The sequence below is a fragment of the Pseudopodoces humilis genome, chromosome 6 (assembly GCF_049639895.1).
Source record: "Pseudopodoces humilis isolate 2021_Gansu_Grassland_sample_001 chromosome 6, ASM4963989v1, whole genome shotgun sequence".
Classification (NCBI taxonomy): domain Eukaryota; kingdom Metazoa; phylum Chordata; class Aves; order Passeriformes; family Paridae; genus Pseudopodoces; species Pseudopodoces humilis.
In genome coordinates, this window is record NC_142205.1 from 2,164,106 (window position 1) to 2,182,126 (window position 18,021).

Genomic DNA, 18,021 nt, shown 5'->3' on the forward strand with positions numbered 1-18,021 from the left:
CTTGCACGCTCTGCAGTGCTGGAGCGAGGGCAGAGCTTCTGCAGGGTCCTGGGCAGCACCTGAGCGAGAGCTGGGCTGCTGCTGCTGCTCCCAGCTGGCTCAGGATCCTCGTGGGGAGTTCAGGGTCCCATGGGACCACGAGGGTCCCGGTGCTCCGAGGCGTGAGGGTCAGCACGAGGGGTTTCCAGGTGGGTCTGGAGGTGCTGCAGTAGGAGCTGGCCCTGGTTGGGACTCAGGGTGGGCACAGGTGTGATCCTAGCAGGGGCAGCAGGGACTGTCCCCCAGTCTGGGGGCCAAACCAGGGCTGCCTGCCCCAGAGCTGTCCCTGGGGCCAGAAATAGTGATAGGGACACCACAGCACAGCCGGGCAGGAAGCAGCTGGGCACCCGAGAGCTCCTGTCCCCACTGCCACCCTCCCCTGCCACCAGCCCCACTGTCCCCAGACACACCTGTCCCTGTGTGTCACAGTGCTTGCCTCCCCGCACTGCAGGACCACCGGCACCCAGGGGGTGGGTGGCAGGCAGGGGGGATCCCATAATGGACCCCTGAGTGCCAAAAGGGGGCTGGGGGCTTCTGTTGTGCCCGGCTCTGTGTGGGCTGCAGCTCTCCTGGGGTGTGGGGTCAGGGTGCTCGGGGGTCACACGCTGTTTGTGGGGCTGGGGGGAGCATCCAGCCTGTGGGGTGCAGGTGCACAGGTCCTGGGGGTTGGTGAGGAGCTCCAGGCAGGGATCCCAGCTCCCAGCCCCTCTTCCCACAGCCGTGTGGAACTTCCCGCGCACCAAGGAGCATCACCTCCCGCTGCAGATCGGGGAGACGGTGCACATCCTGCAGGCCTCCGAGGGTAAGGGGGACCCCCGGGAGCACCCCGGCGTGGGCTCCTGCACCCTCCTTTGTCCCTGCAGCAGGGGCCAGGACCCCCGGCCTGGCTGACGATGTCCCCTCCCCTCGCAGGCTGGTACTGCGGGTACTCACTCCGGAACAGGGCTGCCCGGGTAGGTGAGGGCGTGCTGGGGTTTTGGACGCAGGTGGGGCGCTGCTGGTGGCTTTCCTTGTCCCTGCTGGGTGTCTGGGGGGGCAGAGGGGGCGTGGACAGCGGCTTGCCCCGTCCCTGGAGGGATGTTTGGGTTCGAGGGGGGGCAAAGGGCACGGCAGGCTGGGCACCCTGTGCCAGTGGGAGCCCCCCTGAAGGACATCCGTGACGGCTCTGGCTCCCTCAGGGCATCTTCCCAGCCTCGCTGATCCGGCTGAAGGGCACCGTGGTGGAGCAGCGGGGGTAGGTATGGGGCACGGGCAGGGAGGTGGGCTCCACCTGCTGCCCCATGCGGGGTCCCTGCGGTGCTGGGGCGCTCCAGGGGTCTCTGTGCCCCCCCCCCCAGGGTGGAGGAGAGCGTGGTGCCCGCCGAGATGCCCACGGTGCAGGAGATCACTACCACGCTGCGGGAGTGGGCCACCATCTGGAAACAGCTCTTTGTGGTGAGGCTCTGGGTGTCGGGGGGGGATGTGGGAGCAGGGTGGGGAGCCCCTGGTGGCCCCGGTGACGCCGTGGTGCTGCCGCAGGCCGGGCAGACGGAGCGGTACGGGCAGGTGAAGCGGATGATGCAGGAGCTGATGGAGCAGCGCTCGCAGCTGCTCTCAGGGACGCTGCCCAAGGACCAGCTCCTGCGCCTCAGGAAGGAGGTGACCGGCAAGATGGACTACGGCAACAAGTGAGGGTGGGGACGGGGCACAGGGACCTCAAATCTGCCTCTGGCTGAGGCTGTGCGTGCCCAGGTGTGCTCCCTGGTGTCCTGCCTGGCTGTCCTTGTGTCCCCATCATCCCAGCTGGCTGTCCCGGGGTGCCTGGGGACAGTAAGTGTGCCACTAACCAAGGGCTATGGCTGACAAGCCGTGGCTGGGCTGTTCCCGGTGCTGCCAACTCCTGTCCCCTTTCCCGGTCGGATCCATCCTGACCCCCTCAGAACCTGTGCAAGGACAAGCGAGTCCTGGTGGGACACACAGACCCGTGTGCCCCCAGCTGTGCCTGACCCCATCCTGGCCCCTGCAGGATCCTCGCGCTGGACCTGGTGGTGCGGGATGAGGATGAGAACATCCTGGACCCTGACAGGACCAGCGTCATCAGCCTCTTCCAGGCACACAGGAGGGCGGCACAGACCCTCACCCAGCGCATCCAGGAGGAGACGGTGAGGCCGCTGCAGGCCCTGGAGCCCCGTGTCCCCTGTGCCAGGGGATGTGACAGGGCCTGAGCTGGGGGGCTGAGCCACCCTGTGCCCCCCAGAGCCCGCAGCAGAGAGCATCAGGCCGTGGCACCCACGGGGCTGCTTCTCCCTCTCACAACCTCTTCCTCTGCGTCCGCAACTTCGTCTGCCGCATCGGGGAGGAGGCGCAGCTCTTCATGGCCCTGTACGACCCCGGCGAGCAGCGCATCATCAGGTGGGGTCCCGGGCTGCAGGACAGACCCCTGCCGTGCTGCATGCTTGTCCTGCCGCGATTGGGGACACTGGTGGGCTGAGGGCTCTGCCATCCCGGTGCCCACCTCAACCACCACCCGCCCCGCAGCGAGAACTACGTGATCCGCTGGGCCAGCACCGGGGTCCCCCAGGACATCGAATTGCTCAATAACCTCAAGGTCGTGTTCACGGTGAGCGCGGAGCCCGGGGGAGCCGCGCTGCTGCCTTCCGCAGCCCCCTCCTGCAGATCTGCCCCCCACCCGCAGCATTTCGGGTGCCCCGCGTCCTCACCCATGCACCCCCAGCCCCTTCGCAGACCCCTGCCCTGGCGCCGGGACGTGGCGCTCGTTGTGGCGCTGCCCCTCGGGGTCCCCTCCCGGTGCTGGGGGTCCCGGGGTCCCCTCCCGGTGCTGGGGTCCCGGGGTGCCCCGTCCCCACCCGTCCCACGTCCCTCGGCACCCGCTGACTCAGCGCTTTGGCTGCAGCGCAGCGCTGACCCCCGGGACGCCGCGGAGCCATCAGTATGCAAATGAGCCGGGAAAATCAATGTTAATGAGCAGCATCAGCACTTGGGCTCCGCTGCCGCTCCCCGGCTCTCGCCCATGTCCTCGCTCTGCTCGCTGCTGATGTCCCCACGTGTCCCTATCCCTTCTCCTTAGCGCCGCTGGAAGGTTTTGGAGCAGGGGCAGCACCCGAGGGACCCGATCCCCTCCCCAGCATCTCCGGAGCTGGGGTACGGGGCCACCCCGACATCCTCAAACCGTGCCAGGTTTCCCCCCGCTTGCCAAACTGCCTGGTTTAGGGTGACCTGTCGGGACCATGGCATTGTCGCCATCCCCGGGCTTTGGGACTGTGCAGAAACCCCCAGGGCAGCGGGGCTGTGTGCCCACCCTCCCCACAGGGCAGGGACCCGGGGGAGCTCTGTGCCCACGGGCTCTCCTTGCGCAGCCCCGGGCACCCCTGGTGCTGGCACGTCCCCAGCGGTGCTGCCAGGCTCACACGGCCCCTGTCCCCCAGGACCTGGGCAGCACCGACCTGAAGCGGGAGCGGCTGTTCCTGGTGTGCCAGATCATCCGGGTGGGGCGCATGGACCTGCGGGACAGCCAGAGCCGCAAGCTCAGCACGGGTCTGCGCCGGCCCTTCGGCATCTCAGGTGGATGTGCGCTCCATGGAGACCCCCAGGGACCCCCGTGCCACCATCCTGGCATCCCCAGCCACCACAGCAGGCTCTGTGATGTCCCTGAGCTGCTCCCACTGTCCCCTTTCCCTGCCTGCAGACCCCAAACCTCTGCACGGCTGTCCCCACATTGTCCCCAGCCCGGGTTGTCCCTGCCCTGCCTGTCCTGGCGCAGGGGACCCCCAGCACAGCTGAGCCTTCACATGCCCCCAAGATCCTGTGCTGGCTGGGGGTGCCACCCCTGCCACGGTGTCACCTCTGTGTCACTGCAGTGATGGACATCACCGACATCACCAAGGGGACGTGTGACAGCGACGAGGACAAGCAGCACTTCATCCCCGTCCACCTGTGAGCCCCACGGGTGGGGGGCAGTGCTGGGGGGGCAGCGGGCAGGGAGCAGCACTCCAGGGCCTCGCTGGCATGGGGACACCGGCTGCCAGGGGACAGGAGGTGCAAGGATCAAAGAGAAAAGGTTTTTCCCCTAAATGTGGCTTTCCCAGGGTGGCTGCTGATGGTGATTTCCTTCACAATATGATCCGGAAGGTGGTGGAGGGGAAGGACATCAACCACAAGGGACAAGGTAAAGACCCTGTGCCCACTGTGTGCCATGAGACTCCTCCCCGGGCCATCTCCTTGTCACATGAGACAGTCCCTGCAGGGTCAAGGACTTGCTGTGGCCCCTGGAAGCCCTGGCTCCCCCAGCTCTTGCTGTCACCCCTTGAAAAATCCCTGCGGTCCCTGCAGGGCTCTGGGTGTCCCTGAAGATGCTGTGGGGAGAACTGAGCCAGGTGAGGAAGGACCACCCGCACCTGGTGGACCGCAGCACGGCAGTGGCTCGCAAACTGGGCTACCCTGAGGTCATTATGCCAGGCAAGTGTGAGGGGGACAAGCCTGGGGGTCCCTGGGGATGCCAGCATGGTGCCAGGACCTGGCTGACGGGACTGTCCCCCCAGGTGATGTCAGGAACGACATTTACCTGACGCTGGTGCAGGGCGAGTTCGACAAGGGCAACAAGAAGACACAGAAGAACGTGGAGGTGACCGTGTGTGTCTGCGACGAGGCAGGAAATGTGGTGCAGGTATGGCAGGTGTCCCCTGTGCCTCCTCACCTCGGGTATGGCAGGTGTCCCCTGTGCCACCTCACCTCAGGTAGAGCCAGCAGCTCCAGTAGCAAAACCAGCTGGAGGAGCCTCTTGGGCCACTGGAGCCCCTGGAGCTGCCTGGAATAGAGATCTGGGAATAGAATAAAGATGTGGGAATGTGCTGTGAAGGGATAGAGAGAAAATTGTCCTACCTTGGGGACAGCCAGGCCCCCTCGGTGTCCCCAGTGCTCCTAGACATCCATCTCCAGGACAGGCTGGGGGGTCAGACCCACGTGTCACCTCCCCAGGCTGGCTCTTGCCTCTCTCCAGGTGTTCTGACACCAATTCTTACCTGGCTCCTGAGGAATGGGCTGGAATTGCTGAGGACCCATCTGGGCCGGTCCAGGGATGCATCCTCCATCTCCATCCACAGGGCCAAGCCCTGCTGTGCCCTGGGAGGGCTGTGTGTCCCCTCAGAGGTGGCACCAGGCCTGGCAGAGGAGGAGGGGATGGAGCTGAGGAAGGTGTGGGCAGGGGGGGATTTGGGGGCTGGCAGGGATGGGAATTCTCCCTCCCTGCGAGGGATTTGGGCTGATCCTGAGGTATCTCCTCCTGGCAGAACGTGATCCACATGGGAGCAGGGGACAGCCCCACCAGCCACTACCGCTCTGTTGTCTACTACCAGCAGCGGCACCAGCGCTGGATGGAGACCCTGAAGGTCTGGGGAGCCCCAGGGCACAGGGGCTGGGGTGGGACAGGTCTGCAGCCCCTCCTGGCTGTGGCCCTCACTCCTCCGATGCCACGGGACCCTGCTGCTGCAGGGGGTCCCCTTCAGGGCAGTTTTGGGGGGCAGTCCTTGGTCCCATCTCGGGGATGATGGGGGTGCTGCCCTGGATGGACACCCAGTATCACCAGCACTGGGGAGAGTGGTCCTGGGAATGGGCACTGCAGCCCCATCCCCGTCCCCGTCCCCATCCCCATCCCCATCCCCATCCCCATCCCAGTGCCCCCAGTTCAGCCTCGCTGGTTGACTGGAAAGGTTGTGGGGCTGGTTTGCAGCAGTGGGAGGGGTTGCCCAGGCACAGAGGGACATTGCCCAGCTGGGGGCTCAGCCCGTGCCCCCTGCCCTCACCTTGGCACACGTTCTCACCCAGATCGCCGTTCCCATCGAGGACGTCCACAGGACCCACCTGAGGTTCACCTTCCGCCACCGCTCCTCCAGTGAATGTGAGTGTCCCTCGCTCCAGACCTCCCTCCCAGCATCGCCTCTCCCTGCCTGGACGTGTGTCCCTGGTCCCCTCTGCCTCCCCCTCACCTCAGCCCCGTGTCTGTCCCCCCAGCCAAGGACCGGAGCGAGCGGATTTTCTCCATGGCCTTCGTGAGGCTGATGCGCCCCGATGGCACCACGCTGCGGGATGGGGAGCACGACCTGGTGCTGTACAAGGTATGGGGGAGGCCACAGAACCCCCTGAAGTGGGACAGCAGCACTTCTGGGGCCGGGGTCCCTGTCCCTGCCTGAGCCACCGCGCTGGTGGCACGTCCCCAATGTCCCCGAGGGTTTGCGGTGCCTCCCGGCCGTCCTCGCTGTCCTTGGTGGCAGGGGCTCCCTGCACACAGCGTCTCCAATCCTTGCGCTGCTCCTTTGGAATGACAAGTTTTGTTTGGGAAAAGGTGATTTAAGCATTTGTGACGGGGAGGGAACGTCCCCACGGTGTGGCTGCGCTTCACCTGATTTCACCAGCCCTGGCACTGCTGGGGTTTGCTCTGAGAGAGAGGAGGGGAGGGAAAATCGCTGCTCATTTGGGAAAAAACGCAGTCAGCTCCAATGTGAGGTGCCCCTGAAGGTGCTGCCCCATTGCCTGGTGTCCCCTCCCAGGACTGGGGCTGCTGTGACCAGAGGAGTGGGAGGCACGAGCTGGTCCCCACTGCTCAGGGCTCTTTCCTGAGGTGTTTTCCCCTCCCAGGGTCCCTGCCCGGCCATGGAGCTCCAGTGTCCCTGGGGGTCACCTGCTCCCCTGCCCCTGGGCTGCTGCATGGGAGTGTTCTCTGATTTTGGCAACGTGACCACAGCTTCTCCAGGCAGAGCCACGTCCCTCCCTGAGTCCTGCTTTTTTTTGGGATGAGCCGACCTGCTCCTGCCTGCTGTGGCATCCCAGGACAGGGACAGACCACGCTGTTCCTCCCTGAGGCTCCTGCACATTTGAAATCATTATTATGTCTCTCCTCCCTGCTTTATTTTTGGGCAAAAGACCCAAATTCTTTAACTGCAGCCGTGGCCCTCGGCGCTGGCTCTGGTCCCTGGCTCTCTGGAGACTGTCCCCTCCACAGCAGGAGCATTGGGCACCTTTGGGACGTGCCAGTGCTGGCTGTGGCAGTGAGATCAAACCTCCCACACCTCCCTGCCAGGAGAACAAATCCCCCACACCTCCCTTCTGATCCGTGTTCCCCTCAGAGAGCTGTCCCTGCCCTCCTGAGCCACCACGTCCTGCGCTGCTCCGTCCTCTCCCTGTCTGACTCCGGCTCTTCCCGGCAGACACCGGGGGCTGGATTCTGGGAGTCAGAAGCTATTTCATCTTTTTTATCTCTGCTTGCCAGAGGAATGTGAGTGACAGGCTTTTAGCTGCTCAGACCTCTTGATCTCCAGCTGGTCTGAGCTCCAGCCAGTTTTTCCTGCACGGGCTCAGCCCTGGGAATGAACACAGGGCTCCTCCTGTGTGTTGGCTGCTCGTAGCAGGTGCCTTGGAGGGGAAAAGCCATCAGCAAACATCTCTGCCACCTCCATCCGGCCTTCAGCTGGAGGGGTTTCGCCCTGTGAGGCTGCAGGCAGGGGAGGATGGATGTCTGTGAGCTGCAGCCCGGCCAGCTGGCTCTGGTCACCTCCCAGGCTGGCCAACGAGCAGGGCAGGTCATTCAGAGTCACCCCAGTGAGTCCTCCTGGGTGGAACATTCTCAGCTCAGAGAAGGGGACACAGAAATAGGCTGGTTTGTGGCTGTGGAGGTCCTGGCATGCCCATACAGGTGGGAGATGTAGGGTGACAGCGATGTGGGACAGGCTGTCCTGGACCCCTGGGTGGTGTCCTGCTCCATGTCAGTGTCCTGATGTGTGCCAGTGTCCCACTGCACGTCCATCCCTGCAGCAGTGCCCAGATGTGTTTAATTTCCAGCCTCAGCCTCCTCTGTCACTCTGCTCCTCCTGCCTGTTGTCCTCTCCCCACTGTGTGACACAAGTTTGGTGTCTCCCCCAGCCCATTGTCCCACCTGTGCCTCCCCTCAGGGAGCAGCTCCATGGGATGCTTTGTGGGATCAATTTGGGGGTGCCAGAGGGTACCCAGGGACGGGGTGAGGCTGCTGTGTGGTGGGAGCCACCAGCCACGGGGTCAGAACTGAGCAAGGGACCAACCCTGTCCCCAGGGGCTCCAGCTGTGACCTTTGTCGTGCCCTGCAGGGTGACAGCAAGAAGCTGGAGGACGCCAGCGCGTACCTGTCCCTGCCCTCGGAGCGGAACCTGTCGGAGTCAAAGCTCCTCTCCGGCTCCTCCTTCCGCGTGAGCGGGACCACGTCGGGTTTAGCCGTGTCCAGCCGGGACAGCTTCCAAATCTCCACGCTCGTCTGCTCCACCAAGCTGACCCAGAATGGTGAGTCCTGGTCCCCCAGGGGGGGAGGTGGGGCTGTGTCCCCTCCCTGGAGGTGTTCCCACCTGCTGGACAACACTTCTCCCGATATTTGGCTCCATCACACTGGGACAGCGAGCTGAAAACTGGGAACAATGCGTGCTCACTTACTGTTTGGCCATGGTCAGAATGGTCAAGGATGTTCCTGGGGAGATCAGCTCGATCTGGGTATTTTGGGGGGCTGCTGGAGAGGAGCAGCAGCGAGTGGAATTCTCACTTGAAGCTCCATGACATTCCTTTGAAATTGAGGTGGGAATTGGAGCTCTGTGGTTTAACCCCCATTCCTGGGGTAGCTCGGGGGAGTTTCCAGCCCTGGGCTGCTCTACACAGGTCAGGGCAGCTGAGAAGATCCATGCCCCCTTGGCCAGGGGAAGGACCCACGGGAATTCTGGGCTCTCTTCCCACCTGCTGCAAGGCTGAAAGATGGGAATGGCTCATCCTGCTCTGGCTGAAGTGCAGGGGGCTCGGGGGACAAGGCCTCGTGGTGTGGGGATGTGACACACGTGGCTGCAGGGTCCAGGGTGCTGTGGTTCAGAGTGGAGGGGTCAGGGATGAGGCTGCTCCGTTAATTCCCTTCCTGCAGCTCAATTTTGTCTCCCACGGTCACGACCTATTTAAAGTTTGTGCATCAGGGGATTTCAGCACTGAGCAGGGGTTGTGTGAGGAGGTTCTGGCTGATCCTGGCAGGGTCCTGAGCAGCCAGGATGGGATGGGGGAGCTGGGGGCTGGTAACTTTTGGGTCTGACAGTGAGTGGTCAGTGCTGACTGCCCCATTCCTCCTGCCCAGTGAACCTGCTGGGGCTGCTCAAGTGGCGCTCCAAGCCCAGCCTGCTCTGTGGGAACCTCCAGAAGCTGATGAACGTGGATGGAGGGGAGGTCATCAAGGTACAGCCAGGATTTGCTCCCCCACGTCCCTCCCTGGTTCCTGCACCCACAGGCCCCCCATGCCCAGAAGCTGGGTCTTGGGTGATGCTGGGGTCAGCACCCGAGCCCTCACAGCCCTCGTGTGCCCCCAGTTCCTGCAGGACACGCTGGATGCCCTGTTCTCCATCATGATGGAGCACTCGGAGACAGATGTCTACGACACCCTCGTGTTTGACGCCCTGGTGAGCAGAACCCGTGCGGGTCTGAGCCCCACCCAGCGCAGGGTGGGCACTGCTAGGACTGGGGCAATGGGGTTTGCTGGTCTGAGCGACCCAGCACAGGGAAGGGCTCCGTTCTGAGGGACTCTCCCTCTGGAGGGCAATCCCAGCAGGATTCAAACCAAGACAAGAGTGATCCCGGTGATGGGACCAGGGCACGGTGGGGTCAGGACGGCTGCTGCTCTGCCCAGGCATCCCCCTGCCCACACCAAGCCGTGCCCCTGCCTGCCACCCTCAGGTTTTCATCGTCAGGCTGGTGGCTGACAGAAAGTTCCAGCATTTCAACACGGTCCTGGAGGCCTACATCCGCCAGCACTTCAGCGCCACGCTCGCCTACAAGTGCGTTCCTGGGGGCTGTGGCACGGGGAGGGACATGGTGGGGGTCAGGGCTGGAATTCCCACGGGTGTCCCACCCTGCAGGAAGCTGCTGTCGGTGCTGACGCAGTACGTGGAGCAGGCAGCCCGGGGGGAGCCCTGCGAGCCCCTCACGCGCACCTTCAAGGCCCTGGAGTACATCTTCAAGTTCATCGTCCGCTCCCGCCACCTCTTTGCCCAGTAAGTGCTGGAAGTGGTTCCCAGTGTTCCCAGTGTTCCCAGTGCCCCCAGTGCTCCCAGTGCCCCCAGTGCCCTGCTGGAGCCAGGCTGTGGGAAGGAGGCCCTGTGAGGGTCCCTGTGCTCTGGGATGGGTCAGTGCCATCATCAGTGCCATCATCAGCGGCAGTGGCAGGGGCAGGGGCAGGGGCAGTGGCAGTGGCAGTGGCAGGGGCAGTGGGAGTGGCAGTGGCAGGGGCAGTGGCAGGGGCAGTGGCAGTGGCAGGGGCAGTGGCAGTGGCAGTGGCAGGGGCAGTGGGAGTGGCAGTGGCAGTGGCAGGGGCAGTGGCAGTGGCAGTGGCAGTGGCAGGGGCAGTGGGAGTGGCAGGGGCAGTGGCAGCGGCAGTGGCAGTGGCAGTGGCAGGGGCAGGGGCAGTGGCAGTGGCAGGGGCAGGGGGAGGGGCGGGGGGGGGGGCGGTGGCAGGGGCGGGGGCGGGGGCGGGGGCAGAGGGGCAGTGGCAGGGGCAGGGGCAGGGGCAGTGGCAGTGGCAGTGGCAGTGGCAGGGGCAGTGGGAGTGGCAGGGGCAGGGGCAGGGGCAGGGGCAGCTCAGCCCCACTGGTGCTTGCTGCTGTGACACCCAGCTTGGCACCCAGCACCCCTGGCTGTGTTGGCTGCTCCTCAGGCAGCTCCTCCCTGGCTGTGAATCCTCTCCTCGAGGATTTTGGCCGTTTCCAGCTTCATGCCATCCTCTGGGTGCTGCTGGACAATGGGTGGTCCGCTGTGAGGGTGGGCAGTGCTGTCCACCTCGGGGTGAGAGAGCTCTCTGGCCACCCCAAATTCCCAGCAATGGTCCTGCCCCGCAGTGACCTCTGCCCCAGCCACCCCTGACAGGGGGTTTCCAATGAGCTCTTAAAATCCTCCCACATTGGAGATGGCAAAATATCCTGGGCAGTCAGTGCCCCTGCAGGGCTGGTGCTGTGCTGGGAAGGTTTCCTGGGGCCCAGTGAGGGTCAGTGGGGTGGAGCTGGGGGCTCTGTGAGGTGCTTTCCCTGATCCTGTGATGAGCAGAGGAGTGGGCTCAAAGGTCAAGGTACCCCCAGGCACCTCCGGTGTCCCCACAGGTCTGGTGTCACTGGTTCCCCGTGGGTGTGGGGTTCACATCCCAGTGTGGGTGATGGGATGAGCACCCCTCCTTTGGGCCAGCGTGGGAGAGGAGGAAATCAGAGCACAGCCATGGGTGTTAACCAGAAAAAGCCGGTGGCGTTCCTCTTTCGTTCCACGTACGCGGCACCGAAAGTGTCCTGGGGGAACAAAGGGCAGTGAGGTGGGCAGGGAGGAACCCCCACACACGTGGAAAGGGTTCCCTGAGTGGGGTGGGCACCAAAAGCAGTGGGATCACCCCGTTCTCAGGCTCTGTCATTCAGCAGGCAGCTTGTTTTTGTTTTTGGGGGGACTCGGGGCTTTGCCTCCTTCACCCCAATCCCAGGATGTGTCAGGGTCCCTGTGGGTGCTCCCACTGGAAATGAGGAGCTGTGCTGGGGTCCCTGTGCCCCCAGGGACTGTCACACCTCACTTTACCCCGCTCTGTATTAACGGAGCCCTGTCTGTTCTCGCCGCTTCCATCCCTTCCCAGCGTCCCATCCACGGTTCCGGGGTGCTCCAGAGCTCTCCAGAACATCACACCCAGCACCTGCCTCTCGCTCCTGCATGAGGACACGGAGCAGATTCCCAGCTTAGAGCGCTCCTGGCAGGAGAAATTAATTACGCGGCGCGTTTGCAAACAGCCCCGTGAATGAGTTTGCCTGGAACAGAGACATCCCTGAGGACATTTAGCTATTTTATATAGCTTCCCTTTATCTCAGCAATCTCAACATGCAATAACACGGGCTCCTCAGATCCTCTAAGTGCTCTGAACGCGCTGCAATTTGTACAGGCTGTAATCGACAGGAATTGGGTTGTAATTAGAGGCAGTTGCTGCAGATTGCCGGGTCTGGGATTGCTGCTGGAGCCGGAAAAGCAGCGCCTGCAGCTCCTGTGAGGAGCCCAGGTAGCTTCAAGGATGACTGAGGACGGTGTTCTCCACCTTGGGACACCTCCCTGTGTCCCCTCAGGGCCCCCCAGCACCCCGATGGCACTGTGGTGACTTCTGTCCCTCGCTGCTTCCTCCTTGCTGCTTCCTCTGGCTGCTTCTGCTTTTTAGCCATCACCGAGGGTGGCAGAACTTTCCCTGCTGGTGCTCGTTGTGCCCCCGGATTTTGAGGCTAAGATGGACAGAGTTTGGAGCAGCCCATGGCAGGAGGTGGGACTTCAAGGGCCCTCCCAGCCCAAACCGGTCCATAATTCCAGGATTTCTGTACATTTTCCCTGCCACTTCTTGGTGTCGGTGATGGGGGAATTACCTCGAGCACTGCCCGTTGCAGTGACTTTATTCCTGTGCTCACACCTCAGCTTTGCAGTTTTCCTGCAGCTTTGCACATCCCATGGCTAAAAATTCCCACATTCTGTTCGCTTTGGTCCAGCTGGTGAGGTGGGCTGGAGGGCTCAGGAGGTTCCTGCTCCAGTGGGACGGCGCTGAACTGCTTGGAGAGGGTTTTGGGCTGCAGAATCATGGAAAAGAGGCTTTTTTTTTTAAAAAAAAATAATTAAAAGAACAGCACTTTTGTGAGTGGGTCTGTGGGCGTGGTGGGGTGGCTGTGCCAGGGGAGGTGTGTGGCACAGTGGCAGCGCGGTGACAGCGCGGTGACTCTGCCCATTGCAGGCTCTACGAGGGGAAGGAGGCGGCCGAGTTCCAGCTCTCCCTGCAGCGGTTCTTCCTCGCCCTGAACCAGCTGATGGGGTCCCCACTGGAGGGTCCCACGCTGATCTCCCAGGTATGAGGCGCTGCTGGGAGGGCTCAGCTCTGCTGTGTGCTGGCAGGGAGGGTGCCCAGGCCAGGCACTGGCTGTCCCCATGCTGAGGTGACACTGTGTTCGTTTTTGAGGTGACACTGCCCCTCAGATGGTGTCAGAAGGAGCTGCCACCCCGTGTGCTGCCCTGCTGTCCCCAGGGTCCCCCCCTTGTGCACCCTGAGACCCCAAACCCCTCACTGCACTGGGGCTGTGGCCTGGAGTCGGGTCAGCAGCTCGGTGGCACGGGGCAAATGCTGTCCTGGCCACCCATGTGCTGAAGCCTGCAGAGGAAAATCTGGGAAGGGTTCCTGGGGATTGTCCCCATCCTGGATCTGGTCTCACTCCCTGCATTTGGGAGCAGGCTGGCACAGGGGGCTGAGGGAAGCAGAGCTGGTGCAGGCTGGATGGGTCTGGGACGGGGCTGCCCTCTGCACCCACGGCCTCCCAGATGGAAGGAGGCTCCAGAGAGTGCTGCTGGGTGTAACTTTTTCTAACTAATTCTTTTTCAATTTCTTTTTTTTCTCTTTCTGATTCTGCTGCACTTCTTCTGTACTTTTTTTTTCCACTCCTGGATTTCTCAGTCTCCTCTGAGCTGAGCTTTTTGGAGATACTCCTTCATGGGGAGTCCTGCTTATCTCAGTCCTCCGGGTCAGGAAGAAAACTCCAAAGCCTGATAGGATCTTGTTTATTGTATTTATTAGGATGTTATCACAAAACTTGGCAGGTCTCTCCAGACTTTCTGCACAAGTTCAGTTCACTGCAATCTGGCTCATTTTCTTCTGATGGTACAGAATGGCCTTGTGGCTCACTTTGTGGCTCACTTTGGCTTTGAAAGCACAAAATGGCCCCAAACTACACAGTTCTTTTATCTTTATGCTTATTCTTATCCAATTAACAATAGACATGTATATTATTTTCTTAATGACCCAATGACCCATCACCTGTGTGCTGCACTGTGACATTTTCTATCCAATCACTCATTATTACCCAAAACCCTCTAGAAAAAGAACATGAAGAGCAAAGAAGGAAAAGAAACAACATTCTAAATCCTCCATCTTTTCTCCTGCTTTCTAAACTAACTTAAACTCTAAACTTTAACTTTTTCACCCAGTGACTTAAGAAAACTTTAATTTACACACTCACACTTTTAGCTTTTTCTATCTAACAGTTGTTTTCATGTATCACCATGAAAACACGCCCATGAATTTCATATTGTATGAAATTCAGTGTTTCTCTGGGTGTCAGAGTTAAGGATCAGAAAGGAGGGCACACACTCTGTGTCCCACACTCCAGCAGTGGGAGCCCTGTCTGAAGGCAGCTCTCTGGTGTCTCTGCAGGGAGCAGCCCTCAAGTATCTGCCCTCCATCCTCGAGGACGTGTTTGGGATCTTTGACTCCTCTGCTCTGGGGTAGGGTCCCTGTGCCCCCACCAGCCCCGTGTCACGCTCAGCACCTGCCACAGCCACCTCTGTCCCCACATCCAGCACAGGGCTGAGGGTGAGGGGGGGTCTGGAATCACCTCCTGATCCTCTTCCCAGTGCAGAAATGGGAGAGTTCTGCTCAGGTTCAGCCTGTGCTTGGGCAGGGGCTGAGCCTGGGAACTCAGCCCCAGCTCGGTTCATTTTGGGAATTCAGGCAGGGTTTTCCTGCTGGGTGCCTGTGCTGGGCACAGCTGCCCTGTGGGACCATCCTGCCCCATATCCTCTGCCCCATCGAGGGGCTCCCCCCACCCAGCAGCCCCATCCTGACCAGAAGCTGGAGCTCCTGTGTCACATTCTGCAGCAGCAGGATCGTGTCCAGAGAAGCTACGGTTACCAGGAGCCAGCATGGGACACCAACGAGATGGGCTTCTGTTCAAGAAAGAATTTATTCAGCATGGGAACAAGCTCAGATTCAGAGATAGAGAGCCCCAAACAAAGGCAGGGTGAGGGGTTTTAAGGGACAGAGCCAGGGTGGAGTTTAGGGTCAGGGACCACTAGAAACACAGCAAGGGAGAAACCCCAAGGGCTCAAATGTAATCAGAACTCCTCACAAGGGGTCTGGGGTGGGACAACTTCATCCAGGGCTCACACTGCCCATCCCACAAAGCAGGAGGTCAAAATTCACACACATGGCTTGCAGCCATGCCTCTCACTTTAACAATGCTTATCTGAAACGAAATCTCAGCTCCCTGAGGCACCTCACAGCACTCCAGGTTTAACTCCTCTCCTGGTGGCAGGGCTGTACTGCGGGACTTTGTGGGGAACCTGCTGCCCCAACGCCTGCTGAGGCAGAAGCTGCAGTCCCTGAGCCACGTTGCCAGCAGCAAAGCCTTCCAGTCCCACGGTGAGAGCGGTCCTGGTGGCACTGTCCTCGCTTAGCCCACCCACAGGCCATGGACGGGGATGAGTCCCTGAGCAGGGACCCCTCCTGTGCCTCGTGTGCCCGGGGTGGCTCCACAGATGGGGACAATTCCCTCATGCCTGTGTCCCCTTTGTCCCCCCAGAGTGCCGGGAGCTGGTGCTGCAGGCGGCCCTGCCCATCCTGCGGGAGCTGATCCAGGCAGGGGAGGAGGAGGACGCTTGCATCGAGCTGCTCAGCAGCATCCTGGAAGTGCTGTACCATGCCCAGAAGGTAAATCAGGAATCGGTGACCTGACCAAACCCCTCTGAGTGGGGTTAAGCACCAGTTCCTGGCCAGGAGTTCACGGTAGTCAGCCAGGGGACTGTGGGTGTCACCATCCCAAAAGAAACATGCGCAGGGTGGGGAAAAACCCTCGTGTTTTCCACCTCAGGGAGTTTCTTGTGGGTTGCCCAGCATCTGCATGAGTGGGGAAGGGACTTCCAGACTCAGGGGTGACACTGACCTGAGGGTGGTGGGGACATCACCAGCTCTGCAGGGCTGGGAGGAAGGTGAGAGCAGGGAGGAAGAAAATGAGGGCAGGGAGGAGAAAAATGAGGGCAGGGAGGAAGAAAGTGAAAGAAGGGAGGAAGAAAGTGAGGGAAGGAAAGAAGGTGAGGGCAGGGAGGAGAAAAGTGAGGGCAGGGAGGAAGACAGCTGGTCAACGATTGCCAGTCAGCCCGTATCAGGGCAGTATCACACTCCAAAATGAAGAGTGATGGCCCCAAATGTGAGGCAGAGACATGGTGGGCACCCACCCACCCAGCTGTGGCCTGTCTGGGGTGGGCTGGGGCCATTCCTGGGGGTCTCAGCCCGGTTTCTGGTGATTGCAGAGCGCAGAGAAGCTGCGAGAGCGGCACCAGGACCGTGGGGAAGCGGAGCTGGTGAGTGTCCCTGCAGCAACACAATGTTCTGGGAATGCACAGGGCTCTGTGCTCTGGCTTTTCAGGAGCCTTCCTCTGTTCCTGCCCTTCCTGGCTGCTCTGGGGTCCCTTTTGGGGGCCCTTGGGAGGTTCAGGTGTCACACCTGCAGTGCAGTGACTGGGCTGTGGGAGCTGAGTTGGACACTGTGTCCTGGGAGGGTGAGGTGGTACTTTAATCCACCAGGAAGCCCAGGAATGGGATGGAAAGCTCAGAAATTGTGGTGAAATGTCTCATTTTGGGCTTAACTTTTAAACCTAAAACAGCTTTTATGGAGAGCGCGGTGGGACACTCTTGGGAGAGGATTCTGCTCTTGGTTCAACCCCGTGAGAGTTGAACCCACCTTTGCCTGCCCAGCACCAGTGCAGCCATCCCCATCATCCTCAGCCATCCTCAGCTCTCCCCACTGTCCCCAGACACTTTACCAGGGAGGTGAAACAGGGCTGAGCTGTTCAGACATCCCAGATCCCATATTTAGGCTGGAGAACATCTGACTCCAGCTCCGGATCAGGCTCCATCCCTGGTGCCACCAGCCCTTGAATGAGCCATGCTGGGACATACCCCAGAGCTGGGACATGCCCTGCCATGGCCCTGACACCTCTTACCTTGCAGGCACAGGTGAAGAAGCACATCCAGGTGATGCTGGAGCAGCTGCTCCACACGGTCAATCGCAGGGTGATCGTCCTGGACCGGGAGAACCCGCTGAGGGTGAGTCCCACTGCGCCTCTTCCCTTTGGGCCACGTGGGAGAGGCACGAGGTGTCTCTGGTTTGGGGTCTGGGTGTGTGGGACTGGCTCTGCTCCTCGCTGGCCCTGCTGCCACAACCCAGCAGGATGGGGGTGGATGCCAGGGATGTGCCCGGTGGATGCAGGGGAGAGCAGGAGCCGTGCTGGGAGCAGGGCTGGAGCAGCCGGAGAGCAGCGGGGAGTGGGCAGGGGCAGAGGTGCAGGAAAAGCTGTTTTGGGGGCAGTGAAAAACAAGCAGCTAATCCCGGTGAACCATCGCAGTTTTACATGCTGAGAGTGTATGAGGAGCACGCTGGACGCACGGGAAGGGAGGGGACAGAGCCCCTGGGGGGACAGAGTGGGCTCGGGATCCTCTCCGGGCACGTGGTGCCAAACGAGCTGTGTTGGTGTGTGTTCTGGAAGCCCGGAGCAGGGAATGGCTGTACCGAGGCTCGCTGTGCGCCGTGCCCGGGAGCTGCGGGCAGCCGGAGCGGGGTCGTGCCGCGGTCTCAGCGCCGGGCTGTGATTCAGCCGTGACTCAGGCAGGAGATACAGGCGGGGTCGCACTGGGGCTCCATCCTGCTTTTTTCCCTCGTTCCCAGGCTCCGTGACTCAGGGGCAGCGATGGAGGCGGTGGGGGATGAGGGTGGTGCGGCGCAGCCGGCGGCAGCAGGGAGGGACCCTCGGCCGTGCCGCGCTCCTGCCGCTCGCTCGCGGCTCCACGGGTGCTCTCCCAGCACCGCCCGTGGTTCCCGTGCTGCTGCCGCAGCCCCCGCCCTCAATCGGGGGTCCCAGACCCCCAGCCCAGGCTGCTCCAGCTGCTGGGAAGGGCTGAGGGGAGCAGAAATGCGTGTGGCCGCAGCAGGATAGCATCTCTCCATCCATCCCCTTGCTGCTGGGCAAGAAGGGAGTTGTGCCCCCGGGCCACTGTCCCGGCTGTACCAGCGGTGTCCCCGGCACACGGGACGGGCTTTAACCCTGTGTGCATCTCCTGCTTTGCGGTGCTGCGGTGTGGGCGCTAGGACATGGGACTGAAATATTTGGGAGAAGAGCCTGTGA

At 61.6% G+C, this 18,021-nt stretch overlaps 1 protein-coding gene across 1 annotated transcript in view; it reads left to right on the top strand.

The window, feature by feature from the left end:
• The window catches only part of LOC102100339 (dedicator of cytokinesis protein 2-like), a 44,881-nt gene that overhangs the window by 690 nt on the left and 26,170 nt on the right, over window positions 1–18,021 (top strand). The window contains exons 2-28 of the mRNA XM_014258881.2: window positions 758–841; window positions 952–992; window positions 1,218–1,273; window positions 1,377–1,473; window positions 1,558–1,706; window positions 2,045–2,180; window positions 2,276–2,430; window positions 2,557–2,638; window positions 3,465–3,600; window positions 3,897–3,972; window positions 4,125–4,204; window positions 4,369–4,494; window positions 4,578–4,702; window positions 5,325–5,423; window positions 5,860–5,932; window positions 6,046–6,149; window positions 8,151–8,340; window positions 9,164–9,261; window positions 9,393–9,482; window positions 9,757–9,857; window positions 9,939–10,073; window positions 12,809–12,920; window positions 14,276–14,346; window positions 15,156–15,262; window positions 15,423–15,550; window positions 16,150–16,200; window positions 16,850–16,945. Of these exons, the coding sequence (XP_014114356.2) occupies window positions 758–841; window positions 952–992; window positions 1,218–1,273; window positions 1,377–1,473; window positions 1,558–1,706; window positions 2,045–2,180; window positions 2,276–2,430; window positions 2,557–2,638; window positions 3,465–3,600; window positions 3,897–3,972; window positions 4,125–4,204; window positions 4,369–4,494; window positions 4,578–4,702; window positions 5,325–5,423; window positions 5,860–5,932; window positions 6,046–6,149; window positions 8,151–8,340; window positions 9,164–9,261; window positions 9,393–9,482; window positions 9,757–9,857; window positions 9,939–10,073; window positions 12,809–12,920; window positions 14,276–14,346; window positions 15,156–15,262; window positions 15,423–15,550; window positions 16,150–16,200; window positions 16,850–16,945 (2,798 nt within the window). The remainder of the gene's footprint in view (window positions 1–757; window positions 842–951; window positions 993–1,217; window positions 1,274–1,376; window positions 1,474–1,557; window positions 1,707–2,044; window positions 2,181–2,275; window positions 2,431–2,556; window positions 2,639–3,464; window positions 3,601–3,896; window positions 3,973–4,124; window positions 4,205–4,368; window positions 4,495–4,577; window positions 4,703–5,324; window positions 5,424–5,859; window positions 5,933–6,045; window positions 6,150–8,150; window positions 8,341–9,163; window positions 9,262–9,392; window positions 9,483–9,756; window positions 9,858–9,938; window positions 10,074–12,808; window positions 12,921–14,275; window positions 14,347–15,155; window positions 15,263–15,422; window positions 15,551–16,149; window positions 16,201–16,849; window positions 16,946–18,021) is intronic.